Genomic DNA, 17474 nt, shown 5'->3' on the forward strand with positions numbered 1-17474 from the left:
AGGGATAGAGAAAAAGGACATTGTGAGAACCGGGTAGCATTAATCACTACCCAGAACAGGCGCAAAGACGGATACCGGATCCGTGGCTGTATTCATTATATATAATACAGCAACCGGAAAACCGTGAGGTGATATCAGCTTCACTAGGGTCGGATGCAGCAACAGACACAGAGTTCAGCGGTACTCCCAGAGGGGGTAAACCGATAAAAGGACTCGGGTTGCCCGTCGAACCAGGACCCGGAGGGGACAGATTGGGCCGGCAGCCAGTTCACATACAGCAGCAGGGCCACACAGAAATTGCGCACAATAAGAGGCGAAGACCCCGGCAGGGTCAAAGTAACTCAGAGTTCCCATACAGACTCCGGTGACAGGACTGGTTGTAAATCCTTTTATGTTAAAGTAAACTGGTTAAACGTTTCAGTGCCTCAGTCTTTCATTTGGACAATAGCCATCTATCCAGGATCGAGATCGTCACCGCTGGGAGAACCTGCTGCTGATCAAGTAAGTGCCTGTCCCCTCATGATACCCCTTACACTGTGCATTGCCTGAGGCCACAGCACCGGGTCAAGCCACCCGTGACATCCCCCTCAAGAGACAGACTCCATTGGTCCGGTGCTGGGTATCCCGGTCTCCTGGGCGTCACAGAAACATATACCCAAATTAAGTATTTACCCTTTTCACTACATGGTAAAACTGACCAGGCAATAGGATTCTCCATGTCAGTACGAGTACAATTATTATTATTATTATTTATATAGCACCATTGATTCCATGGTGCTGTACATGAGAAGGGGTTACATACAAATTACAGATATCACTTACAGTAAGCAAACTAACAATGACGGACTGATACAGAGGGAAGAGGACCCTGCCCTTGCGGGCTTACATTCTACAGGATGGTGGGGAAGGAGACAGTAGGTTGAGGGTTGCAGGAGCTCCAGTGTTGGTGAGGCGGTAGCTTCAGTAGTGGTGAGGAGGCAGCGGGGTCAGTGCGGGCTGTAAGCTTTCCTGAAGAGATGGGTTTTCAGGTTCCGTCTGAAGTATCCGACTGTGGTTGATAATTGGACGTGTTGGGGCAGAGAGTTCCAGAGGATGGGGGATATTCGGGAGAAGTCTTGGAGGCGATTGGGTGAGGAGCGGATAAGTGTGGAGGACAGAAGGAGGTCTTGGGAGGACCGGAGATGACGTGAGGGAAGATATCGGTAAATTAGTTCAGAGATATATGGAGGAGACAGGTTATGGATGGCTTTGTAGGTCAGTATTAGTAATTTGAACTGGATACGCTGAGGGAATGGGAGCCAGTGAAGAGATTTGCAGAGGGGGGAAGCAGAGGAGTAGCGAGGAGAGAGATGGATGAAACATGTATACATTTTGGTTTACTTTATTTCAGAGGAGAAAAAAAAAAAAAAAACACAGAAATGTGTGTAATTATATATATATATATATATATATATATATATATATATATATATATATATATATATATATATATATATATATATGTTTTTATGTAGCCATTCCCAACCCCAAGACCCGCAACGTTTAAAATTTTCGATATTTAGTGCTATGGGAGGGCTTATTTTTTGCACCCTGATGCTACTTTGGTTAGATCCGATGTTTTGGTTGCCTCTTATTGCAATGTTGTGGCGGGGAAAATGCGCAACTCTAGTGTTCCAATTTTTTTTTTGTCTCATTACACCACTTGCTGATCGGATTAATTTTAGATTTCAATAATTCGGACTCTTGGGTCATTCCATGTCAAGTGAACCAATGATTTTTACTACTATATTTTTAATTCTTTTGATATTTTGTTATTTGGTAATGGTGTGTCAGAATGCATAATGTGAAGAAAAAAAAAATTCTAGATTTTTTTTTTTTTAATTGATTTTCAAAGTTCGGAAAAAGTGCAAATTTCGGTGTTGCCTGCCTTTACATTTCTCCCCATAACTCAGGCTAGTAAAAACAAAATAAACATCATTCTTCTCAGAACTGTGCAGGCTTTCACCAGATATGTCACAAGAGTATCTACTATATAATTGTCTATGGGTCACTTCCGTCTTTGTCACGGATATTTATAGGTCGTGGCCTCTGTCTGTCAAGGAAATCCAAGTCGCTGATTGGTCGTGGCTGTTTTGCCGCGACCAATCAGCGACGGGCACAGTCAAGAAGAAAATGGCCACTCCTTACTCCCCGCAGTCAGTGCCCGGCGCCCGCATACTCCCCTCCAGCCACCGCTAACACAGGGTTAATGCCGGCGGTAATGGACCTCGTTATGCCGCGGGTAACGCACTCAGTTACCGCCGCTATTAACCCTGTGTGTCCCCAACTTTTTACTATTGATGCTGCCTATGCGGCATCAATAGTAAACAAAAAAAAAAAATGTAATGTTAATAATAAAAAAAACCTGCTATACTCACCCTCTGTAGTCCGCCGAGCCGCTAGCGCCTGCTGCCATCTTTCGTTCCCAGCGATGCATTGCGAAATTACCCAGAAGACTTAATGGTCTCGCGAGACCGCCAAGTCTTCTGGGTAATTTCGCAATGCATCCTGGGAACGAAAGATGGCGGCAGCCGCGTGCCCATCGCCATAGCGCCGTTGGATCCCAGGGGTGAATATGTAACTTTATTTTAATTCTCTCTCTCTTTTTTTTTTTTTTTTTTTTTTAACAGGGATGTGCCCACACTGCTGAATACTGCGTGGGCTACATGGCTGCTATATACTATGTGGGCAGTACTATATACTACATGGCTGCTATATACTACGTGGGCAGTGCTATATACTACGTGGGCAGTACTATATACTACATGGCTGCTGTATACTACGTGGGCAGTACTACATACACTATATGGCTGCTATATACTACGTGGGCAGTACTATATACACTATATGGCTGCTATATACTACGTGACCTGTGTTATACTGCGTGGGCTGCGTTATATACAATGCATCGGGTATTCTACTGTATGTATGTATGTATGCATGCATGCATGCATGCATGCATGTATATATGTATATAGCAGCCACATACTAAGTGGCCTGTGCTATATAGTATTTGTATGCTATATACTACATGGCTCCTATATACTACGCGGCCTGTGCTATATACATACATACATATTCTAGAATACCCGATGCGTTAGAATCGGGCTATCATCTTGTCTTTGATATTAATTTACCTATGCGAACACAAGCGCAAAACTTTAAAACGCATTTCCGAAAAAAAAACCAAAAAACATTTAATGTAAAAATTTCAAAAACTGCCCATGTGCCTGCTATGCTCCTAGCCACATCTGTACCAAATTACAAGCTGGGATCGTAATGGATCATATTTAAAAAAAAATAAAACTATTACAGTGTTAATTCGAAAATCTCACATTCAGATCTGTTCAGCCTGTGGTCTAGCAGTGTGGGGTCTCTATATACACACACCAAATAATCCATGATTTTTAGATATTACTGTATTATTTTATTATGTTACAGCTTAGATGCAGGAGAGGACAGAGGGGAAAGCTTTGTTAGGGCTGAGAATGAGCAGGGGTAGACAGTGACTGCAGAGCAGATGACCGGCCGGCAGCTCCAGCCTCCAGAGGCCACGTTCACACCAAATCTTACCACCCAGGAAACTCCTCAAATGGAGCGAGAAAAATATTCTTATCATCCAGTTCATGGATTGACTACAAAGAGGAGGAGAGATTGTGAAAACATCGGTTACAGGAAGCAGAAAGGGGACTCCGCAATACCACACTGTCACTGTAGTGACACAGAAATAAAAACAAGGGTTTTGTCATTCAGCAAAGAGAGTGACGTCTGTGAAGTGGTAGAAGGCGGCACAAGATCGGCAATGGATGACAACTGGTGATGTGATGTGACCTGTGAATATGATCGGCGCTGGTGGCGGCTATTGGACTCTCCAAAGACTGAAAATGAAGAAGTACAAAGGACTTTTCTGCAGCTTCTGGTCCAGCGCCGTCCTTTGTGTATCCAAGAAAACCAGACATTGTAAAAGTTACAAAAATCAGATATGAACTCCGGAGGAGCCGAGCACCATGACCGGCCGTACATACTCGGACACAAAAGGAAATGGCCGTTGCTAGTGAGCGCTTATGGACAAGATATGCAAATTGCCTCTTCTGAGAAAAAGAGGACTTAAACTCTATAGCGCCACCTGCTGGAAGTAGCGATCCTACAAGTCACAATCAACCCTTTAACGAGTCGTGCAATATGACTTAGGATAAAAGCCAAATCACTATCTCAATTCGCAGACACGGTGTTTCGGGCTGTTGGCCCTCGTCAGTGCAAAGCATGAGAACTGATTTGGCTAGGTGAGAGGCTCTGGACTGGGGTCTAAGGGTATCGTTTCTCCTTATGGAGAGTGACATACCATCTCTGGCTTGTCAAGATAAGGAGGCTTATTCGCCGTGCAATGCTCCTTACATTTCACCCACTAGAAGGGACACTGATGATAAAAGGCCAGTTTACAAACCTAATATTGTTTGATTAGTTCACATTTTATAGAACAAGGATTTAAGTACTGGACTATTCTTCTTAAACACTTCATAAATGACGTGTTTAGTGATATAATAGAAAAAAATTATTAGATGTATAAATAGGTGGTAAAAATATTGTTTCTTTTAATCTTGTTTTAACATATAATTAGGATGAGACTGCATTTGGAAAAATCACACTTGAGGATATGATCACCTTTTTTTCTTTTGGTTTGTTCAATGAATTCAGGTTGAAAATGCTGAGCAAGTTGTGTTATGATGATCAAGATGGATTTATTCCGGCACTTCGGTATTTGTTTTTTGTGTTTCTTTATTGTTGCATACAAAAATTGAATTCAATAAGTTGTAATTTGAAAAGAAAAAGGGAAGAAACTCACACAAACATAAAATCAGATGATGCAAGGCTTAAAAAAAAAAAAAAAATTTGACAGGTCCCAAGTTGAATCCCTGTACAAATATAAACAAGAACAAGTAACACATGCATGTTTTCACAATTTAAAAAAACATACGTTTCACAATTGCGCATCAAAATTTTGAATTTGATTTTTCCAAAACAAAATATCAAGAAACATAGTCTTGTGACAGATCAAATGAAAGCTGGTACCGTTCTGAGAACAATGATGCCTCCCCCACCTCTTTATCTTAATTCTAGCCCGAGATATGATAAAAAAAATGTAAAGCCATACCAGGCCAAAATCCGCACTTTCAAAACTTTAAAAATCTGTAAAAAATTAACTGATGAAAAAAATTCTAAGCTTTTAATTTGTAATTAACTAAAGTTGTACTTCATAAAAACAAACAAAAAAAAAAATCTAAAGATGTCAGGTAAAAAAAAAAAATATTCATATTTGGATCACTTGATATGGAATGACCCTCTTACAAACACAGATACGAAATGTGTATTTTTTTGTTTTATTTTTATTGGGGGCAATTTGAACTTATTTTTTTTCTCCACTTTTTACTATATTTATTAGTCCCCTTAGGGGACCTGAAGCTGTGATCGTCAGATACATACCAGCACAACAAAATATTTTTTGGGCTCCAGTTAGTCAGCTGACAACCTGTGGTTAGAACATATTCTGCATTATCTAAACCAGTTCATACAGACCACACTGGTCACCAACCTTGGAAGTCCATGTTGGCCGCGTCCTCCAGAAGTTGCTCCCTCATGCTGTTTAGGGTTTCCACAATCATGTCCTTCAGTTCTTCTTGCTTGCGATCAGCGATCCCCATGAGAGACTCGTACAGCTCACTCTCCTTCTGCCGTGTGTACTCTAGTCTCTTCGGAGTAATTTGAAGATCTCTCCGCATATCAAATGCTGTATTGATGAATAATTCCAAACTACGACTGTGCACCATGTTAAGAACCATTGCTGCGTCAACTAGGTGCATCTGCAGAACTTGCCGGGCAAAACCGCCGAGTAGACGCAACTTGTCAAATTGTTCAACCAGAACATTAGGGGCTGGACTGCCAGACCCTGCGGCCCCGCAGCTACATACACCCCTTTTTATATAGCCAAGCTCAGTCATCTGCTCGTGTAGTGCTGACAGCCCACCATCTGAGCTACTTATCAATTTGTCTTTAGGAGTTGTTCGAATGAAAAAGATGGGGAGTTTGTACTTTGCCTTAATATCTGTAAGCTCCTCTTCATCTGGGGTAGATAGGAGGTCCTCACTTATGGCATAAAGAACTACTGACTGCACATGGTCAATGTAGTCTTCAACAGTAGTTGTCACAGGTTGGGAGCCACGGCAAGGGGTGACCACAAGATCGACATCCTGTAAAAGGAGAAAAAGGAAAAGTTCAAATGAAATTAGAAATATGCAAACATGGCCGTCTGGTTCATACTGTTTACAAGTATTCTTTCAACTGGGCAGCACAATCTGAAGAGAAGCCAGTTCTGGCCCATGGACCCCAAAAAGCCTCAGGCAGAGGTAACCTAGCTAAGATAATTCTCTAAAAAGGCAACATCTCAGAATTTAGAAAATTGGGCTAACAGCAGGTCGGTGGAGATCAACGATTACTTCCCTGTATTATATTATTAGCTACCTGGAGTATAAGGATAACGCTAGCAAGTACGACAAGAACCGTGAGATCTGTGATTGACTGCAGCGGTCATATCAAAGTAGATGACATTATTCCTACAGGGAAAGGATCACTGGTATCAGATCTGGTGCTATACATGCCAACACCACCACTTAGGTCAGTGACGGTCAGGTGCACGTAGAGATCATCACTGCCTGCAAGTACACAAATAGCAGCGACATTCACAAGTTAAACGCAAGATCTGCAATCAGGGAATGGCGATTGTTTTATTCTTAAGACTTTCTCTACGTGACTTATGCACAAAAGTCAAATGTACTCCGTTCTGCCATGTCTGGAATTTTTTATTTATTTTTATACACGATCATACTCAGCATATAAACTTGAATAATAAAACCCAAAGTAATAAAAAAAGTGAAGAAAAACTCCCTATTCATCAGCAAAATGAGCCAAATGCAAACAGAGCCATTATCTTATCGGCCTAGTAGGTCTCGCTCGATTAACAAGCCAAATGCTGGATACATGCCAGCCTCACAAAATTATCACTGCCGGACTAGCTGCCACATGCACCCCCGTCCAATCCCTCCCCAGCACCGATTAGCAGCTTACTGTCAAAATTCAGAAGACAGAAAGCGGTGTGAGCAGGGACAGCTTTCTGATTGTATCACACCTGCTGCACCCAGTAAACTAAGTGATACATCGCTGGAATCAGAGTCTCTCCAGAATGGTGCTCAGAAGCAGCAAAAATATACTAACAGATTTACTTTGATATTTATACATCTAGAAAAAGTGGTGTCTTGCACATTGATCATTTGTAAAACTTTAGCCAAGAAGCAAATTTTGTCTTTATTATATTTTACAATTCCCACAGAGAGTTGAATGTAAAAAGCTGCACAAATCTTACTGCAATATCAAAAATGCATTGCGCCACTTTACAACTTCCCAAAAGGAAATCTCTTCTGTGTCGGTGGAAGGGCGGGGATCGCATGAGAGCGAGAGATGGACTGATGAGTCAGACTCAGGACCGTTATACAAGGAGGAAACCAGAATGCAAAAACAAAAACCTACTGACAAGGGAGAAGCACAGCAGCATCAAAAGCAAGAGGAGAAAACGCAGAAATAACAGTTCTGAGCAACAAGGTTACTGTACTTCAGCTCTCCAGCATGTCAGTATGCCTGCAGCAAAGGCTCTGCACACAAATGCTGCCGAGCCGCCCTCGTTACAGGCAGATCACATGCATTTTCTTTCCCAGGGCCAGAGGCAAATCCTCAACTGATGCATAGAACAATGTTGGGCTGCAGGGTGGCTCAGTGGTTAAGCACTTGCTTTGCAGCGCCGGGGTTCTGGGTTCAAGTACAACATCTGCAAGGAATCTGTGTCGGTTTCATACTGAGAGAATTTAGATTGTGAACCCCCAATGGGGACAGAGACACGGACGTGTAAACGAGGCCCAAGTGCCTAAAAATAAATATTGCTGTATAGGTACAGAAATAATATCCCATCCTCACCGCGTGTACGCTTGGCTAATGTAATGACAAGGCTCCAGCTAGCTACATCCTGTCTGTACCATAGGCAGAATAAACACCAGGGACCAAGGTCCTCATAGATCCAGGAGGTCATTGACAAGCACCGGATAACTGGAGAACAGAGCCCCTTCTATCCTCTTTAGAGTAGCCCACCAGTGGCCCTTTACTCTCCCATTCAGACAGGCCTATAAAACATAGCGAATGTCCTGTGCGCATGCAAACAAAAATCATCATCCTTTGTTCATGGAATATCGCACCAGAAAAAAAAACACAAAACAAAAAAACACACACACACACACACTGCACCCGACAAGAGTTTTGCTCATCCATCGGGGGGTACTGAGATCGGATAGTTGAACCTCCTTATGAACACTAGCGGTGTTCCTTTAAAAAAAAAATTTAACAAAATAGCATTTAATTTGTGATGGATGATAGAATATACGGTAGTTATATTTCACAAATGGCATGTTGGCACACAGATTTTTTCCTTGTCACAGTAAAAAGGAACCAAAACAAGTCATATCTTTGCGGGAGAATTTGTACATTTTTTTTGTGGATGCATTGAAAATGGTGAAGCCCTCTGTAGTAGACACACTGCAGACTCCGAGGCATGTGTCAATTCACACTGCCCATTTTCTCCTCCACAGGATTCGGTCATACACCGCCCAGAGGAAACGTACCCATACACACTGTACAACTTGCACTGAACTTCTGTTGTTCCTATATAAAACAATCAATTTTCGAAACGGTCTTCATTTCTACCATTGTGTCAGACTGTAAAAGGGGTCCATAAAATTTTAGGAAGATCAACCCAACACTTGTTGAAGCAATGAGAAATACAGACCAAATAGGGAACCACTGATACAAATCTGCCATGCAAACCCCAAACCAAGTGGAGAGGCAAAGAACAAGGAATGTAAAGATGGACACTCCAAAACGTAAGGAGATTAGAGCAAGAGAAAAAAAAAATTATGGAGCAGAAGTCCAAAGAATAACGTAAAAAAGGTACAAGTTCATTACAAAAAAAAAAATATGTCATAATGACAATCATTAATGCATGTGACAAACATAAAAACAGTACAAGAGACATTTAGAAAAGAGATCAGGTAGTTAGCGGCGTGTGCACCCAATTATATCATGTTCATATATAGAAAAGTGCTTAGTGCAGTCCGATGGAGGAGAAAAATAAGGTAATAGGGTGGTAAGTAACAATAGTAGTAATATCTAGAGCAGAAGGGCCCTGAACAAATAAGACCACCCCATATCCTATAGTTTCTTATCCATAGTAAGATATAGCAGGTCACATGCCGCACAGCCCCAACGCACGTTCCACATTGGCTTCCTCAGGAGTCTGTACCACAAAATTTTAGAAAGGTCAACCCAACATTTGTTCAAGCAAGCGTCACCTCACACACTTGGCATGACTATTTTCCATGGGTAGAGGGGAGCGATTTCTAGAGAAAGTCATGAAGCCTCCATACAAATTAATTGGTGGGACAGTCTTAATTCAGCAGTTCAGCCGACATTAAATGGATTCTGTCAGTGCAGAATGACTGTTCAGACACTTGGTACATTCTTGGGTTTGGCCAGTACACCTTCAGCCCTACTTGCTCTCCTCCCCCATCTCCACACATCCTAAAAATCCCCCTTTGGCTCTATAAAGCCAGAGCTGTCAGAGAAATGCATAGATCGATAAAAACAAGAGACTGGGGATGTGCAGTGCACTGTTTGGCCACACCAAGCGAGCACTGAAAAAAAAAAAAAAAAATTTATATATATATATATATATATATATATATTTTACATGTTATTTATATTCAGGGTGCAGCCAGGACCATCAATGTAGGCCGTGTAAACTGGGGTGTCTGTCCTCATGGGGTTCATTTACATAGATTAGGAAGGCTGCCCAGCACTAACAGTATGGGTGTCACTTATAGGCTCTAAGCCAGACCCTGTACTACCTGTGTGTGACCAGCGCCCCAATACATGCCTTTTTTGTGTGCAATTTTAATACCAAACAGTCACACCCTCCATGAATTGGTAGGTTGTCAGTGGTTGTCTTAGTATTTTGCACCAGTGTTGCCACAATCTTTATTATATGGGTTTGCTGCATCCTGATAGTGAATTAGTTCTGACACCTGGACAGATAAATATCACGGTCCTTTTTTCTGTGTTAAGACTGAAACGTAGCCCTCAATTCATCAACTTGCATACTTTTCAATCATTATGGTACAGCTAAGTTAGGAGTTGACAACAAGTCATCATAGCTTAGGCTACAAAGTGGTGGTGGGGAAGCTTGGACAAATGTACTCTAGTCGCCAATTGGATTTTTTGCACCTATTTGCTAAATCGCCTGCATGGCAGAGTTCCAAGATGAAAACCACTGCTAAGCAGTAAGAACAAAGGCTCGTCTCAGTTTTGCCAGAAAACATCTTGATGATCTCCAAGACTTTAGGGAGAATACTCTGTGGACTGACGAGACAAATCTTTTTGGAAGGTATATGTTGGATTTCACCCGTTGCAGAAGTAACAGCATTTCAGAAAAGGAACATCATACCAGTAGTAAAATATGGTGGTGGTGTTATGGTCTGGGGCTTGTGCTGCTGCTTCAGGACTTGGAAGATGGAATTCTGCCGTCTACCAAAAAAATCTTGAAGGAGAATGTCCGTCCATCTGATTGTGACCTCAAACTGAAGTGCACTTCAGTTATGCAGTAGGACAATGATCCAAAACACACCAGCAAGTCCACCTCCGAATGGATTAAGTAAAAAAAAAAAAATTAAGACTTTGGAGTGCCCTAGTCAAAGTCTCAAGAGTAATACGATTTGAGATGCTGTGGCATGACAAAAAAAAAAAAAAGTTGTTCATGGTAGGAAACCCTCCAATGTGGCTGAATGTTAACAATTCTGCAAAGTGGGCCAAAATTCCTTCAAAGCCTTGGAAAAGATCCATTAACAGTTATCGCAAACGCTAGATTTCAGTTGTTTTTGCCAAGGGTGGTCCAACCACTTATTTGGTTTAGGGGGCAATCGCTTCTTCACACAGGGCCCTGTAGGTTTGGATTTCTTTTCCCCCCCCCAACAATAACGGCCTTCATTTAAAAACTACATTTTGTGCCTACTTGTGTCATCTTTGTCTAATATTTAAGTGATCTGAAACATAAGTGTGACAAACATGCAAAGGAATAGGAAATCAGGAAGGGGCAAAGACTTATGTTTGTTTAGTTTTTCTCCAGAACGGGCAGATTTATTTTTCCATGTGGAAAATAGAATATTTGAAGACAGTTTTTCAGGTTTGCGAACACCAATGATTCTTACAAACATAAACATACATACATACTAGATGTATTAACGCATATATATTGTAACGCATTGGGTATTCTAGAATATGTATGTAGTGGTTTAAATCCCACGCCAATATCGCTGATTGGCCAGGCGCGACCAATCAGCGAAGCGTGGTTCAAATCCCACGCCAATTTGCGGCCGGACTGCGCCCGTCACCGATTGGTCGCGGGCGGCTGGTGCGACCAATCAGCGATGCGGGATTAGATAGAGATATATTTATTTTTTTGTTGAAGGTATCTTTTTATAAAATTCATACTAGTCCATGCAGATGTATGGTAGTGCAGAGGACCTTATGGTTCCCACGGCACAGTATCTACCACAGTGGGCATCCTCTTCCCAGAAATGAGATTTCAGCTTGGACTATCCAGACTTGCTCTCACCCCCTGTATGTTTATTTGGACATGATCCCAGGAACTAAGTAGCAATAAGTTACGTCTAATATCTTATGGGAATAAAATTAGTCCTGTGGGAAGAAAGAGCCCTCTGTCTGGGCGCAGGGAGGAGACCATCACAAGCATGGGAGACGCTGCAAGCTCCTTTACTGGTATACTGTCTACATGTCTTATTTGTGCATAAAGAAAAATAAAACCAGAGTCCACGCAGTAATTCTAAATTACAGTAAGACAAGAGGCACATAGGGGTAGGCTCACACTTACATTGCTCTCTGCAGAGCATCAAGTTGGGTTTTTCGTCCCAGAAAAACAGGATTCTGAGGGCAAGTTCACACAGGGTGTTTTTTATGCTAATTTTAAGCTGCTTTTTACAGTACCAACAAAGCCTATGAGATTTCAGAAATCTCATGCACACACTGTTTTTTGTGTCATCCGTATTTTGTGCTTTGCTGTGTTTTTTGGACAGCGCATGTCACTTTTCAGCGTTTTCCACCCATTGACTTGAATGGATGGTGACAAAAACGCTGCAAATACGCAGGTTGACTGCCGGATATGACATCACACTGGGCTCTGCTACCTCTAGATGGCAGGCTGCATGATGCGTCCATACAGCCTGTCAGCCAGCAGAGCGGACCCGATCCCCATTCACTTAAATGGGTGGCTCAACATTACAGTGTTTGACATGCTGCCATATGCATGACAGCACAGCAAACACCGCTTCTGATCGGAGGTATAAACTTTTCCTCCGATCACTGGTGTCAGCTGATGGGACTACTGATCCCATCATCTGACACCTGCCACCACTAATTACAGGGAGAGCAGGAGCGGCGGATGGGAGTTTATCTGCCTCCTGTGCTATAAAAAAAAAAAAAAAAAAAAAAATGCCCTGTGTGAACTTACCTGAGAGGACCCAGGTCAGAGTCAGGATGTAGCCATTTCCTTCAATGAAGCAGATGGAGTCACTATTGGCACCATTTGGCTTTTTCTGTCATGCACAGAGGTATACCAGACCCAGCCTTCATGCAGGTCTGAAAGAGGACTACTGCCAGGAAGGAGGCCAGTCAGTGCCTTTATTGGCCTCAATGAAGCGAGTGGCTCATCTAAGGTTCTCAGCAGTTTTTTGTTTTGTTTTTTTGAGGGATCCAGACAATCTGAACTAGTGCTCAGCAGAAAAGAAAACTGTCTCAAGGCAGATGGGTCTATCGAAGAGTTTGGTGGCAACATGCAGCCCACAGGCACTGAAGCACCCGTGACCATTACGGGACGGTCCGGGGGGCGGCAGCGATGCCAGCGCTTCTTTTCAATTGAGATGTATTGCGGCGTAGAGATCAGCTCTCTGCACCGCACTACTAATAGCAGCCAATCAGAGGGCAGCAGCTGATGTCACAGTACCCATCGAGGGGTGGCGTATGATGTCATCGCCATGCACCACCCCAGGTGTGAAGTCAGGACTACGCTGTTCGCCAAGGGAGTGAGGTTAGGTGGGAAGGATTTTTTCTTTTGCGTGTGCGTCTGCAAAGAGCAGCTCATTTGGGGACTTTACTACAAGTTGCTGGTGAGAATTGCTATGAATAATGTACCGTAACTAAAAATACTGTTACATACAAAAAAAAAATAAAAAATTTGCACGTTAGTTGTCGCCACGGGTGTAACAATTCAAGCTATAAAAATGTGCCATAGAGGGGGGGAAAAAAAACAACAAAAAAAAAAAACACAACATGATCACATTCATTAACTATAACTAGTTTCTAACATTACCCCATTCATTTAAAACAGATCATCTTACGATTTAGACCGCCTGAGGGCCATGATCGTCAGATTTCACTGTACATGTAGTATTCAGTTTTTTGCCAATTCACCACAGCTTTGATTTCAAGAGAACTCATTGATAGAATTGTGTGCAATAAACAAGCTGTATGTCATTATATTGTTTTTATAATGCTTTTCCTCAACATGTGTTAAAGATCGCAATTTCAGCACGATATATGTAAAAGTTAAAATACAAAGGGTGCCATATGTAAACTACTGGAGAAGAATCCAGCGTCATCTGGATTATCAGCAGTGAAAGGGTGTCTGTACAAACCAAGATGTGGTGCTCTGGGCACCCTTGGTGAGACCAAACGGCCAGTGCACCATCAACAATTTGTTTTCCCAACAACCTGCACCCTTCTCTGACCCTTTAAAAAAAAAAAAAAGTTAGGACTGTCAATCAAGGAAGAGGAGGGGGTAGGGGACATAGGTGCAGAGCACCTACGGTGTATATGTACACTGAATTGACTGTTCAAACCCAGCACAGGAGCTCTGTGCACCCTTTTCATAGCCAGACCCCAGTGAAGTGAGCCAAGTGGCCTTCACATCATCATCATCACGAGCCACTTGTTAAGCCCATGAACAGAATACTCCATTTAATAATACATGCCATGACTACATTTTGTAATTGGGAGTACTGGAGAAAAAAAAAAAAAAGAAAGAAGTAGAGTTTGTCCGGAGTGATCTACAGTGGGGAAAATAAGCATTTCATTCACTGCTGATTTTGCAAGATACCATCGAGCAAGAATTCTGGCTCTCAGACCTGTTGGGAGTATGCTTAAAGAAGAAGAAGAAAAAAAAAAAAAAAAAACCACGATCCACACAATGAGGGAGTTTTGACAGCACCACACGGTATTTTAGTGGCGACTATCCATACAACTTATTAATTGTGAACAATAAAGTGCTATCCGAGCGATTAGCTATCCTTTAAGTATTCAAAAAAAAGTGCTGTAAGTGCCATCGGTTCATTTGATGCATATATCCCAGGGAGTGGGTACAATGGGAGTTATACTCCATAATTACACCCATTGGCTTTAGAGCAAATAACGCTAGAATAGTTCATTGAAGCCCTACATGTTTCATCATCACTTGTTACGGTTATGATCGTCTAGATAGGAGTATGCATTGCTGGCTTTACAGTATTGCTACGGTTCAGAAGGACATCTCTGAAATAAAAACTACATTTGGCACAAAGAGCAATTTGAGAGATTTTAAATCTACTCACACTTACTAAAAATATTAAATGTTATATTTTAATGTATTCTTTCACTCCAATTGGATTAGTCAGTGACTTAGTTATGATTTTTTGGAGATATTTGTGATATAGCTTCACAGTGAATCTGTTTGAGCTAGTTACCCGTATAAAAAGCCACCTGTCCACACACGCCATCACACTCTAACCTCTCCACCATGGCCAAGACCAAAGAGCTGTCTAAAGGTCAACAGGGATAAAAGGTCACAAGGTTGGGATGGGATACAGGACAGAACAGCAAGCAAGCAGCTTGGTGACAAAAACAACTGTTGGCGCAATTATTAAAAGCAAAAATGAAAGAATCACTAGAGGACTGTCAATCTTCAACTGTTTGGGGCTCCATGAGAGATTTAGCCTCGTGGGGTAAGGATGTTTTGTCAGAAAGGTCAGGAATCAGCCCAGAACTACTGGCCAACAACCTCCCTCAGTAAAAGCACCGAAGATGGGTCGTGGCAGGATCTTCCAGCATGACCATGACCTGAAATACACAGCCAGGGCAACTGAGTAGTGGCTCCGTAAGAAGCATTTCAATGTCCTGGAATGGCCTAGCCAGTCTCCAGACCTGAATCCAATAGAAAATCTTTGGATGGAGCTGAAAATGTTGCTCAATAACAGCTCAGAAACATGAAAGATCTGGAGAACATCTGTATGGAGGACTGGACCAAAATCCCTACTGCAGTGTGTGCAAAGTCAGTCAAGAACTACAGGAAACGGCTGACCTCTGGAATTGAAAACAAAGGTTTATGTACCAAATATTACGTTCTAATTTTCTATTGAAGCAAATTATTAATTAGCATTTTATTGCCTGAAATAAGTAAGTTTTTAAAGGAAAAAAAAAATAAAAATTATACAATGTGATTGCCTTGGTTTTGCTTTTAAATTTTCTTTTCTTTTTAAAGATGCGGTCTCACGGTTGAAGTGTACCCAAGATAAAAATAGACCTCGTCATTCATTTATAAGAAACCTGCAAATCCTGTGCACCACTAAACAGACAAGTCTGATTTATATTCCAGGCATATTTTACATGTAAGGAGGATCAGTGCAGGTGGTGTATAGTACATACCAAGGTTCCACAAACGGAACCAAAATGCTACAAATCAAGTTATGTTTTGTGCAAGTCATTTTTCTTGTTGACAATCATGTTTAAAGAGAGAACCTGTCTGATGGCAAACATGAATCACAGGCGGCTATATTGTTCTCTGAAACAATGTGACATTTCAGAGAAGTCTGGCCGAGAAAGAACGATACTGAGACCAGACCACTCTAGCTCTGTCCCCGCCCAGCTGCAGGTGATTGACAGGTCTCTCCTTTGCATTTACTTAGAGACCTGTCAATCACATGCAGCGGAGCTTCGATAACCCTGCTGGCTGCAGTGCAGGCCTAGTATTAGGTTTGGCTAGGATAACCAGCTGATCTTCAAAGTATATTTTCTCTGACACAGCGGAATATTTCAGAGTAAAATATACCTGGCAGGAACCAGACAGTGAATCAAGCTGCCCACAATTTGGGCAGCACAAATCACTTGACAGTTTCTCTTTGAAGGGGCTCATATTCCAATCTGGTCTAACACACACTGAATTTCCATACACTGAAGCACCAACATCCGCCATGAAACGCTAGAAAACCAGTACAAATTTACACTATACACTGCTCACAGAGTCAGCAGGATTAGGATGGCTAGAGACCTACTGATCACCTCTTTCTTACCCATAATATGCTGCCAGAAACAAGAGACTGGATACCTTACCTGAAGCAACTGATAGGGTAGAGTCACCTCAAGCTCTGCCAGTCTGTGTGCAGGATCCTCTTCATCCTCTGGTATCTCCAAGTCTTCTTTAGGAATGGTGTGCCACTTGCCCTGATGGGCTACTAATTGATGAACTAGTTCATACTGTTCTGGCAAAGCCAAGCTAACTAATGTCCTCTGCCCATGCCTAAAGCGGATGCGCCTTCTCTTGCAAGTTTCTGGATCATCACACCCACCCACTGGTAAAAGAGGATCCCCTAAAAGTGCATTGACCAATCTGCTTCTAGCACCACAATTCTGTCCCAGGACAAACAGGCATGGCCGACAGCGAACAGTGACCTTCAGGTAGTCTTCTTCTTGTTTTGAAAAACTCATGCAATTCAGCTGACCTGCAAGTAAAAGAACAGACATTTAACAACAACAACAAAAAAAAACCCTAGGTCCATCAAGTTCATTCATTCTCCACTAATTATGCATGGTCAGTAAATTATCTATAATGCACAAAATTAGGTGTACTGAGAAATTATCCAACCTTTTTTAAAAGCTGTTGAAGGGTCTGCCATTACTACCTACTGTGGCCGGGTATTCTACAGTCTGACTGCTCTAACTGTAAAGAATCCTTTCCTGTTTAACTGCCGGAATCAATCACTTTTCTTTGCTACCTGGGCCTAAGTATTGTCTCTGGAAGCAATACCATAAGTAGTGTACCATTCCTTTGCACTGAACGAACACACACACACACACACTTTTCCAGCCTCTCATCCTATGAGCGGCCTTCCATTTCTTGTAATACTCTAGTTGCCCGCCTTTGAACTGACTAACTTCTAACTATCCTTTTTAAAATGTGGAGCTCA

General features: G+C 42.0%; 1 protein-coding gene across 1 annotated transcript in view; it reads right to left on the reverse strand.

Moving 5' to 3' along the window:
* DSTYK (dual serine/threonine and tyrosine protein kinase) overlaps positions 1-17474 on the reverse strand; it is a 110018-nt gene that overhangs the window by 58253 nt on the left and 34291 nt on the right. Inside the window, exons 2-3 of the mRNA XM_069756210.1 lie at positions 16621-17009; positions 5630-6284 (exon numbers count right to left, since the gene is read on the reverse strand). Coding sequence (XP_069612311.1) covers positions 5630-6284; positions 16621-17009 — 1044 coding nt within the window. The remainder of the gene's footprint in view (positions 1-5629; positions 6285-16620; positions 17010-17474) is intronic.

Source organism: Ranitomeya imitator, chromosome 3, assembly GCF_032444005.1.
Source record: "Ranitomeya imitator isolate aRanImi1 chromosome 3, aRanImi1.pri, whole genome shotgun sequence".
Lineage (NCBI taxonomy): Eukaryota > Metazoa > Chordata > Amphibia > Anura > Dendrobatidae > Ranitomeya > Ranitomeya imitator.